The 11,990-nt window shown below is 35.7% G+C and overlaps 1 protein-coding gene across 1 annotated transcript; it reads right to left on the bottom strand.

Annotated features, from left to right (window-relative positions):
- Nucleotides 1-536: 536 nt before the first annotated feature.
- LOC113356915 (polyadenylate-binding protein 2-like) lies at nucleotides 537-4,905 on the bottom strand. Its single transcript, XM_026600152.1, has 9 exons — nucleotides 4,215-4,905; nucleotides 3,477-3,595; nucleotides 2,723-3,379; nucleotides 2,549-2,626; nucleotides 2,372-2,461; nucleotides 1,875-2,012; nucleotides 1,557-1,739; nucleotides 1,262-1,468; nucleotides 537-1,096 (listed from the first exon to the last, which is right to left on the bottom strand). The coding sequence occupies exons 1-9, from the start codon at nucleotides 4,474-4,476 to the stop codon at nucleotides 845-847; spliced, it is 1,986 nt and encodes a 661-aa protein (XP_026455937.1). The 5' UTR covers nucleotides 4,477-4,905; the 3' UTR covers nucleotides 537-844.
- Nucleotides 4,906-11,990: the final 7,085 nt, after the last annotated feature.

Below are 11,990 nucleotides of genomic sequence, written 5' to 3'. Positions count from 1 at the left end.
AAAAAAAGAAGAAAAAATAGCTTTAGTGTTGACAGGTTAATTTAAGCCATTTTTTTTTTTCGTAGCCACTTGAAGCTAGTTTATGAGTAAGGTTTTGGGATGAACCAAGTCCTCATTTCAAAACACTTAACCACGCTTCACTTCTAACCATGCATTTTCCCTAATTTTTACTGAATTCCCTTGGCCATCGAACTGTAGTGATGTTCCTAATTCTAAATGGCAAATAGGCTCATGTATACCTCCTCTTTAACAAGTATTAATACCACAGGTTTTGTAACGATCCTATAGTTTCACTGAATTTCATTAACTGAAGGTTAATAGAAAGGGAAAAATTCTTCTATTTTGAGAGCCTCTCAACAAATACAAATTGAACAAGGAGTGAACAAGACGTGCCGTCTTCTTGTAAATGTAAATTAGGTATTATATCTGCCAACAAAAACGAAGTACTTGTCCCAACTCTCCAACAGAAAGACATCACTACTACCGAAAAGTGGTGTGCATAGTAGAAAGGCCATAAGATACGGATGCTCATTGAGGAACCTGCAAAATGGTTGCTCTATCGTGGTAAAAATATACCAAGCATGCACCAACGAGTCTGAACATACTAGCAAAACCAAACATAGATGATAGTATATGTCGCAAACTCCAAAGATCCTACTACTTCGATTACTGAAACAATAAAAGAAAATGGCCAATAAGTTTTGCTCACTATCTTCCACACTACCAAAGCAACTCAACTCAACTAAAATTGTATCAAAACCACAAACCTAAAAACTAGTAGTTCAAAGTTATCACCATAAAGCTTCTCCTCAATACAAGGACAGACCAAGCCGACACGGTTCCATCAACCGATGGTTTCGTTCAATGAAAGGGCTGCAAGTTGATCAGCAGGATTGCTCGTCTGCTGTTGTGCCTGCTGCTGAGCAACATTCCTCAAAACCTCCATTGCTTCTGCAACTTTTGCTTTTAAGGCTTCCGGAGACTCGAGCAAGTGCAAAACCTCAGTCTGGTCCATCTCCAGAAGCATGCCGGTCACCTTGGCTGCCATTTCATGCTCAAGCTGATCCACCAGGGGATACAAATTTTCACCCAGCATCTACACACATGTACACCAATGGATGAGAAAGTTGGAACTCACCATTTTCAATTACAAATGTATCAGGACAATTGTTCAAATCTGATAATACATTTCAGTCTTCCCCATAGGCATTCGTTTCTGCCCATAAGATATAATGTAAACCTATTGTAGCGTAGAGCATACCGTTCTTTGATGATCAGGTGTTGCATTTGCAAGAGCAGAAGCCAAAGCACCGATAGGGATAGGCTGAGCCATGGAAGCATCACGTAGCGGCATGCCACTCATATCATAAGGAACTGAAAGCATACCCCCAGCAACCCCTGGCATTGGAACCTCGGGCATGTTACGACCACCAGGTGGGTAACGGTACATACGTCCCCTTGGCATCATCTGGTAACTCCAACAGCCATATTAAACATAGAAGCTATGATAAACTCATCCAATTTATTATATAAAAATATAAAAGGGCGGCACCCACCTGCTGTTGCTGCATCATAGGAACAGGTTGCTGGTTTGGTTGCACTGGACCTGCTCCAGCACGCCTTCCCCCTTGTCTTTGACCCTGCTGGCCCTGAGGGACCATAGGCACAAAGAAATTTGGCATTGGTGGTCCACCAGGCCTCATACCAGGAACTAGCTGCTGCTGATACCCATACCCAGGCTGCCATATTCCACATGAAGAGAAAGCACATATCGTAAGTTTTACGGAGAATTGAGGATGAACATATCCTACTCGCGTTATAAAAAAACGCATTATTTGTCAAATTTAATTGAGAGAGTAAAATATGAGGTTTACCTGAGGAGGAATCATAGCAGGAGGGCCTTGACCGTAAAAAATTTGTTGGCCAAGACCAGGGCCACCAGGAGGATACATCGGCATACGAGGGGCAACATTAGGTGGCATAGCAACTGGGCGCATCTGGGAAAACTGTGCCTGTACACAACACAAAGAAAATCAATACCACAATCCATTGGCCCTGGATCAACCAAAACTACTTTTTCAAGCAGAACAGCATTACCAAGTGCATAATATAACAATTTGTTGTACCCTACTAGGAATCAACATAATAAAATAACATAATAGCTCCAAAAACCAAAGAGTTAGACTGCCATATAGTTCAGAAACGGGAACCCAGTATCTAAAAATTAAATAAACATGATTATAACATCTGGAAGACTCGGGCTTAATGTCCAAAAATCAAAAAAAAAATCCAAAAATCCAAAAATCAAAGTCAAGTAATTGTTTAATTGTTAGAGATTTCAGAGTTTATTCAGTTGAAAAAAAAAATGTACCTGTAGTCTTGCCCTTCGATCTTCCTTCCGTTGCGCAAGTGCCACATAAAGTGGCTTGCTAGCAACCATTTTGCCATTCATCTCAGTAAGCTATAAAAAGATCAAAAACAATGAGTAAATACACTATTAAAAAAGCCATGCCATTATGTATATGAAGGTCACAAGAAATCAACTTACTGCTCGATTGGCTTCTTCAGAAGTTGAGAAAGCAACAAAACCTGAGCCCCTACTAATTCCACAAGGGTCCCGCATAACCTACAATAATAATAGACATACAAACATGATAGTTAAACCTCAAACACATGGAAAAATAAATGGTGGTTGAGTAGAAAGGAGAACATTGATTTTCACCTTGCATGACGTAATAGTGCCAAATTCTGCGAACAACTCCTTCAGTTTATCATCATCAACGCTATCATCCAAATTCTTCACATACAAGTTAACCCCTTGAAACTTATCTACTGTTTCCTTCGTAGTCTGGTCGAACCTCCCTTTCAGCTCAACCTCTCTTTCCGATTTCTTCTGAGCTTTCCCGACATACCACTCTTTGTCATCAGCTTTTCGCCCATTAAGAGCATCAACAGCATTAGCGGCATCCTCAGGGTTCTCAAAGTTAACAAACCCAAAACATTTGGATTTACCGTCACCATCCCTCATCACTACAGCACTAGTAATGGGTCCATATTCACCAAAGATCTCCTTCAGCTCGTCATCGGTCGTAGACTCTGCAAGATTTTTCACAAAGACGTTGTTGAACTTTGTCTTGCTAGTAGCAGAATCTCTTTCTTGCTTGCGAAGAAATGGTCCAACAAAGACAGGTTTATCATTCAAGAGCATCCCATTCAGCTTATCTATGGCTTCCTGGGCAGATTCCTCTTTGTCATATTGCACAAACCCATATCCCTTTGACTGGCCAGAACCATCTGTAGCTATCTTGCAAGAGAGAATATTCCCAAATGTAGAAAATGTATCATGCAGTGCTTTGTGGTCAATAGCCTTGTCAAGATTCTGCAGGAACGAAACAATATGAAGAAGAACATTATACACACCTCTTCGTCGTAACACGGAGAGAAAGAGAGCAACCAAATTAAGTATGATACAAGACCTTGATGAATATATTAGCTGTCCCACTCTTACGGATGCTTGGATCGCGATGAGAATACATGATCCTAATGGGCTTCCCATTGAGAGGAGTGAAGTTAAGCACATCCAATGCCCTTGCAGCTGTCAAAATAACAACATACATAAGAATCGGGACACTTTTTCTGGAGTAAATCTATGCTAACGAACTCGATTTAAATGGAAGAAGCTGCTGTCAGCTCATCAGCATGAATGCACCGAAGATAAGGCATTATATCTCGTGTGTGATTCTATACTAACCAACCTTCCATTTCTGAACAATAAAAAACTTAAATACTAACTGTGTATATGTACCATAAACGCAAGACCAAAGTAACTAACCATCTTAAATATTCATCTTAAGCGATTTTACCAATAAATTGCTTAAATCATAATAAACATACAGCAACACCAATTTCACTTATATCATACTGCAGTTAAGGACATAATCTGACTAAAACAAAACAAACTTGCTCATCTATACAAAATATTACTGTAACCAACTGTCAACGAATTCACGCAAGACAGTTGCTTCTTTCACAGAACCAAAGGAAAATGCAAGTTGCAGCAAAATGAAAGGTTATCACGAGGTTACCTTTTATTAATGTTAACACCCCTCATAATGTATACAAAACCCTAAATTTTGCATAGCCAAACCCTAATTCTTCATATAATAAAAGAGCAATGTTAATTCATAATCTATACACAAACAAGAAAGACTAACCTTCTTGGAGGGATGCATAATTAACATAGCCGTATCCTAACGATCTTCGAGTACTCAAATCCCTGCAAACCCTAACAGATACGACTGTTCCAATTTGACTAAACATATCATAAAGCTGAGAATCCGTCACACTGAAATCAAGGTCACCAACATACAAAGATGTTGACCCAAACTGATTTCCACCAGCAGCAGCAGCAGCAGCATTAGCCACTCCATTCGGTCCAGAAAGTGGAGGTTGAGGTTGTGCTTGAACTTGAGCCATCAAATCAACGAAAACCTCTTTTTTTTTGTTATGATTTTTGTGATCTTTTTCCAATTTTTTTTTTGTATTTTCTTTTTGCTTCTCTCTCTTCCAAACGAAAACCTTAAAAAGATAGATCGAATCACACCAGAAATTAATAATAACACTGATTGATTGATAGGATTTTTGATAAATCGATACTTTTTTTGGGTTTTTTGATAGAATATTTTTTTTTCCTCTTTTTTTTAGGGTTTAATGGATAAAAAACGAACTAAGTCGATAATCGAAGATCCGAACGAAGACGATCGAAAGGATCTGTTGAAGACGACGAAGAAAACTGAAGAGAGAGAAAGAGGAGAAGCGGAATGAGGAGTACGTGAAGATAAATACTAGTCAAAAAACTGTAAAATACTAGGGAGTACGGTAACAGAGAGACGGAGTAGAAAATATGGGGAGGGCAGCCCAGGAACTGCACCGCGCAACTTCACTCTGTGAAGCGGTTACGTTTATATATTGTTTGCTTTCCCTTTTGGTCAATGTCCCGGCCACCATCAATTTCTTTTAGAACGAAGCATGTTCATTTTGAGAAACTTAACCGACTTTTATAATTATAAAATAGTTTGATCAAAGTGGGAAGTAGGCTTAATCTCAAATGGATAGTCTTGTGAAATATAGCTTGGATGATGGAAAAGTGATACCATCGTTTTTTCACTTTAGCTTTAAAAATTGGCTAAATTGAAAAAATGATAGTATTTCTTCTTTTTTTTCGAGTATTACAGATTTACAATCGTTTTCTCTATTTGTCTCTCTATTTTATGTGTTTTTAAGCTTTATAATCTTCATTTTCTTATGATTTGAATCGAATGTTATTCCTTCGTTCTGGTTTATAATTAGAAATCGTTAAGTTTCATTTACAGTCTTATTAGTTTTTCTATAGTTTGTGAATCTTAAATTTTATTTCTTATTATGAGTCACTAATCGTTGGATTTGTGGTACTTTCTTTGTATTAACAATATATATTTTACAGATTTACAATCGTTTTCTCAATTTTTCTCTCTATTTTATGTGTTTTTAAGGTTATAATCTTCATTTTCTTATGATTTGAATCGAATGTTATTCCTTCGTTCTGTTTTATAATTAGAAATCGTTAAGTTTCATTTACAGTCTTATTAGTTTTTCTATAGTTTGTGAATCTTAAATTTTATTTCTTATTATGAGTCACTAATCGTTGGATTTGTAGTACTTTCTTTGTATTAACAGTAGATATTTTACAGATTTACAATCGTTTTCTCTATATTTTATGTGTTTTTAAGGTTATAATCTTCATTTTCTTATGATTTGATTCGAATGTTATTCCTTCGTTCTGGTTTATGATTAGAAATCGTTAAGTTTCGTTTACAGTATTATTAGTTTTTCTATAGTTTGTGATTCTTAAATTTTATTTCTTATTATGAGTCACTAGTCGTTGGATTTGTGGTACTTTCTTTGTATTGACAGTAGATATTCAGTGGTTGTTGGGAGCGGTGGTGCAAGTCGATCTTATACTCTCGTCTCAACAAGGCCTTTAGTAGTTGTACTCTTGGTTATAGTCTTCTCTCATGTATTGCTTAAAAACAGTGATGTTCAGTACCATTTTCAAGCTCTCTTTACCTCAAAACCAAACTCATCATCAATACCATTTTCTTCATCACAGAAAAACAATGGCAATACTCAAATCAGTAAGGGTATATGGGAATTATACTAGGTTGAAGGCGTTGGAGTTCAAAATTTGATTTTCAAGTTATCTAAATTGCAGTTGTACGAATCTCATACAAATACTGAGGAATATCTTAGATTAGGTCAACAAAATAACAATAAGTTTGGTAAATCCTATTCTCATAAGAAAAACCTTAAACCTGAAACAAAATCTATATTTCTCTATTATTCCTCAAGAAAGAAAAAAAAAAAATGCGGTTGTATTTTTTTTGTGATAGATATGTCTCAAATCAATCAACTTCAACTTGCTGCCTTAATAAAGTGAATGAAAGAAACAACAATAATCGGGGAATACTCAAGAACAAGGGGAAGTTTAATTTATGTAGAGGAGATTGATGAAGCTGCAAACAAATGGAGCAATTGTCTGATTGGAAAACTAATTGCTAAGGATGATCTTGTATTTGAAACAATTTAAAAAAGAAGTGAATATTATTTGGGGAAGTTATAGACAAGTTTGTATTCATACCATGGAAAAAAGTTTGTTCATGTTTAAATTCAAGAACGATGAAGAGCATGATGAGGTGCTAGCAAAGGCGTCGTGGATTATCAATAAAACATTGGTAGTTGCGTTACTATGATTCAAGAATTGGCTGAATGAGTACAATTTCACTCATCAAGTCTTTTCAGTTTTATTCAGAGGGATTAAGCTGGAACATATTGATGAAGAAATAATTAAGAAGCTTTATGTGGATATAAGGAGAGTAATACCAAAAGAAACTAATAAGAGGTATATTGTTAGGGGAAGGGTTGTGAATGCAAAAAATTGAAGTGGATATAATAAAACAAACGAAAAGAGGAATTTGGTTATATATTGATGTAAGACAGATAGTGTGGATTAAATACCACTTTGAGAAACAACCAAAGGAACAGATTCCCTAAGTTTTATGTGATGGAGCATGATGATGAAATGTGCGAATAGATAGCTTTTGACTTATGCATATTCTGAATACCGGAGGAAGAATTTCTAAGTTTGTATGTGCTAATGTGCATAAGATGGAGGCAATGTTTGGCAACCTGGTGGACCTGTTAATTGTGATGGGAAGGGAGATGATGAAGTAGATGGGCTTGACCCGAGAAGTTCAAAAATATCCAGTGAGAATGGAATCGAAGACAACCTTGTTCTTCCCGACCAAAACTCCCAATTCTCAAACCATTTGCTTAGTGATAGACAGAGACAAGAAAACCTAGGTTTAGAAAGTGGTAGAGCTATTAATGTGGAGAATCATGCCAAAACTACCAGTGATGAAGACATGGGGATGATGGATTCCGAGATGGAAGGACGAGAACAAATTGCACCGAATACTCGTCTTACTGCTGCTGCTTTACAAAGGAGTACCGCAAATCAGGTTTTAATTTCAATTCCAACTCAAAACTTGTTTTAATGTTTTATCTCATTATAAATATGCTCGTCCATTTTTTCTGGTTTGCAAAAATTGTTCACTAGGTCTTCTGGATACAGAGTTAACTAATTTGCATCTCTCTTTATAATCTTCTAATCCTCTGTTTAGTTTAAAAATTGTTCAACTGAGTTAGTTTCTTGTTTATCTTGTCTTTTGATTTTAGTTAGTTTACATATTAAGAATTTTCAAGTAAAACTGTTTCTCAATACTAAGGTCTTCAAATCCCGTAATGTACATAGGGATTATGGGTAAACAATTTGATTGGATTCGTTTTTCCCAAATTTCTATGAATTGTACTGTATATATCTTTTTTATTTAAAGGAAATTAGCCATGTGTTAATACGTAGAATTACTCTAATACGCTTTTATAACATGCTAGTTTTGATACATTATGTGAGGCTTATGATTAGGTTTTCTTGTGGAGGAGATAGTAGTTCTGGTCAATTTTATCAAAGTAGGAATTATCTATAATACAAAGCACGAGGGGTTTTTGAGCCTTGGACAGACGCATAACATTTTCTGAGACAAACGTCATATGAGGGAGCCCAATCAATGCAAAGTCATAATGAAAAGAGGTTACAACTCTTAAATCCGTCGGATGTATTTGGCTGGGATGAAACTGGAGTGGTCGGATGCAACGTTTGTCTCTCAAAATGTTAGCCGACCGTCCAAGGCTCAAAAACTCATTTTGTTTTATATTATAAAACATCGTCAGAATGTATTTATGTAAGAGTTGGTCGAATGCATGCGATATTATTATTAGTCAAAATGATATTATTTTGAGAAGGAATTATTTTTTACATAAATTAGAATGTATTTTTTTGGTGTTTGGTGATGAAATTGTTGTCGTGGAATGTTCAGGAATTTGGTAACAAGAACACTAGATATCATCTTAGAAACCTTATTAGGTCTAATGACCCTGATATAGTTGAAAAGACAAGGGGTACCAAAATACACCACCAACTTTTTCGTAGGCAATCTGTATGGAAAAACTCAACACAACTCCGAGAGTTAAAACTCAATCAAGGAAAGTGTCTAGAGTTATATCTCTATCTCTCTTGTGATTAGAATATTTACAAAATCTAATCCGTGGACCTAATTACAAAGAGAGTTCTTGGACGGTGACAAATACCAATGTCCAAGGATCAATCAAGTCGTATCCAACAAACTAGATCGGATGTATCTACTTTGATTGATCAACGCACAACCTGTGATATTTCAATTATAAAGATAAACAATATAATGCGGAAAAAGAAATAACACAGACACCAGAAATTTTTGATGGTTGTCGTAGGCTCAACAAATTAATAATCTTATTTCCACACAATTAACTGGTAATATAATGGAAGTAAAGATCGTTCCCACGAAGAGCAGTGAGTTTTAGTTGTCAAAGTGTCACAAGGGGGGTTTTGTTTTAGATTGTGAACAAAATAAATAATCAAAGCAAATAAAATTGTATTGTAATCAATAAAGAGAGATATGATCGAGGAATGCTTTTTCGTATATAAACCGTCAATGAGTTATTATAATTGCATACTCGTCGTTAATCATAGATTATCACCAACCATAGAATAACATCTAGATCATTGTTATCCCCTAAATTCCTTATATCACTGGATACGAAAGTTCTCGCCTACCAGATTTTATTCAACGAACCACCAAGTAGTAGATCACTCAAGGTGTAATCCAATCGAATGCTTTATCTTTTGTGAATTTATAGGTTGATCCTACTAGTTAGACTCTTAGATCAAGGTCCACTTTTTAGTGTTGTTTATACACACAATCGCTCCACAGAATCCCTCTGCAAGGTTTTGTGTTCTCTATTTGTGTACAAGTTATTCGACGATTACTTATCTCCTAACTCAATACTACCAATAGATTGAATCAACAAATCAATTTAGTTGGCCACCTAAACAATCTATCAATCAATCATAAATATTAATTAGTATAAACAAACGATAATCATATGAAGAACTTCAAAGTAGATTAATATAATAACTAAAATCTTGTTTACAACTTAGAATTCATCCTCAATCAATAGGTGTTTATCTACTCATGGACGTAGAAACATCCACGATACACATATGAGAAAAGTAAAGAGATAACGTTGCGATTGATAATCGCTTCGTGTGATGTTTCTTCTCTCCAAACCCTAACAATTCCGTGACCTAATGATGTGATATGATTTCACATAACCTAATACCTTTTTTATAGGTTTTACATTGCTTGGCGTTCACGTATTGGGTTCGGTTCAAGAACCCGACCCAAAATAACGAATTAACGTTCCCAAACGTGCCCTTAGGCCTTCCAAGGTGTGAATACACGTTTCCCATTTGATAAGTTTGCGTACCCAGTCCGCAAACTTCAAATTCCAGCAGAAATTTTCGGAAATAAGTCTGTGAACTCGGCTCGCAAACCCAGTTCGCGGACTTCACTGTCTTCGGTATTCAATAAAAACTGTTTTGGCCACAACTTCTTCATCCGAACTCGGAATGACCTCATTCTTTTTGCATTCTTTTTATATTTCAATTATCTTCAAGATGATGATGAGAAATCCTTAATTTGAATGAGTTAAGCTTGGTATTTGTCCTGAGTATTGATTTTGAGCGTTTTGTTCCTTTTCATCGCACTTCTTCCACTTCTCTTCTTAGCTCTTTTCAGCACTTTATAGCTGCTTTTTGGATGATTCACCTAATTGAGACAAATAAGAGAAAACAAAAGTAATAATACGAAAATATGAAAGAATAATAGCTAAAACAAGTATGGAATGGACACTAAAATCATATGAATTATGCACTTATCAAATTCCCCCACACTTGCTTTTTCTAGTCTTCGAGCAAACTAAATAAAACTAATCCTAAATACAACCACTCCATGTCGTGAGGATACATTAATCTTAGCATGAATAACAGGCCTTTAAACCCCTAGGTGTACCTAGTGGACGAGTTATAGTCTCGTGAGGGTTTACAAGAGGTATACCCACAAAACCTACTCCAATTTCTCTACTTGGAAGAACCACTAAGGATAGGCACAAAGTAGAAAGCCAACTAATTAGCTTGCATATGTTATTTAGCTACAAACATCCCACATACATTCCAATCATCACACATAAGCAATTACTTGCGTGTGACATTCAACCTGCTTGCAAAACTCTACTAAGATAGTCATCGTACTTGTTGCAACGTTTATTACAACACTCGCATACTGAAATCACATGGATAGATAAGAAAATGAAAATAAAAAAGTGAAGTGTGCAAATGTTGAGTTAAGTGAAAAATGTTACCCAAAATACTTGTATGAATGTCGTCAAAGGATATATATTTATAGTGCACTATTTGAGAGAAGCACCCATTTAACTCGACCTCATGATTAGATATTATAAGCACATGTTCCTTTTCAGCAAGTATGTGATAGTTGCCTTGGATCCTGCACTCCACACTTGCTTAGGCGACGGAGACAGGGACAACGTTTCACACATACTGCTATCCAAGTGTCAAGAACCTCATCAATAGTCTTTTTTACTTGTTATATAATGATGATATGGTTTTTGTTTTCATCGACTATGATTAATACGCAATTCCGGACCTATCATTTATTAGTGTCGATAAATGAAGAGGAGCCATTTTTATTTTTATTTTTATTTTTTTTATTTTTATTTTTTATTTTTATTTTTATTTTTTTACTTTTTTTTACTTTTTTCGGCTCACTCTTTACTCTTTAAGAGTATAAGACAATTGTCTTATGGGACTTTTATATACTCAACCAATGATTACCTTGCTTCAACATCCACGATAGCATTAGGATCCCACCAAATCACTTTAGAGAAACATAAACTGCAAAAATAAAAAGAAAGTGATTCAGTAATGATTGCGAGGATGACTCTTTCAAACGACTACCACAGTTTAATTTCGCATTCAATTATGAACATATATATTTAAGGATTGAAATAAATGGAACTTAATCTATAGCCGTAAGAACTATAAGAGGTGTAGAGTGTCATCCTAAATAACTCATAATTAACTCCAAAAGATGAAGTCTCAAGGATGTAAGAAATCAAATAGTATTATTTGTTATGTGCATATGCAAATAGTATGATACTAAATGCTCCCCCACACTTAAACTCAACATTGTCCTCAATGTTCAAAACCGAAAATTCTGAAATCTGACGTAACAGCAAATTAAACTCGAAAACTGTACCAATGGGTAGGGAACTACGAAAAACATCCTAAACGAAAATTGTTTGCCTACGTCTTTTCTATAAAGTGTAAAAAGGGCACAATGTTTCGATAAAAGGTCTGACTTTGATGGCCTCCGGACTGACTGTCATGCAATCTGAAAAAGTTCTGGAAAAATACCGAAACTCAAATGTCCAGGCCTATC

Source organism: Papaver somniferum, chromosome 3, assembly GCF_003573695.1.
Source record: "Papaver somniferum cultivar HN1 chromosome 3, ASM357369v1, whole genome shotgun sequence".
Lineage (NCBI taxonomy): Eukaryota > Viridiplantae > Streptophyta > Magnoliopsida > Ranunculales > Papaveraceae > Papaver > Papaver somniferum.
This window is presented reverse-complemented; position numbering and strand designations above follow the sequence as displayed.

Bases quoted from the DNA above. Each gene is read 5' to 3' on its own strand.
- LOC113356915 (XM_026600152.1), bottom strand. From the start codon at position 4,476: ATGGCTCAAGTTCAAGCACAACCTCAACCTCCACTTTCTGGACCGAAT. The intron at 2,013-2,371 runs GTACATTTTTTT...TGTTGTGTACAG, and splicing joins ATCGAAGGGCAAGACTACAG to GCACAGTTTTCCCAGATGCG. The intron at 1,097-1,261 runs GTATGCTCTACG...ACATGTGTGTAG, and splicing joins CACCTGATCATCAAAGAACG to ATGCTGGGTGAAAATTTGTA.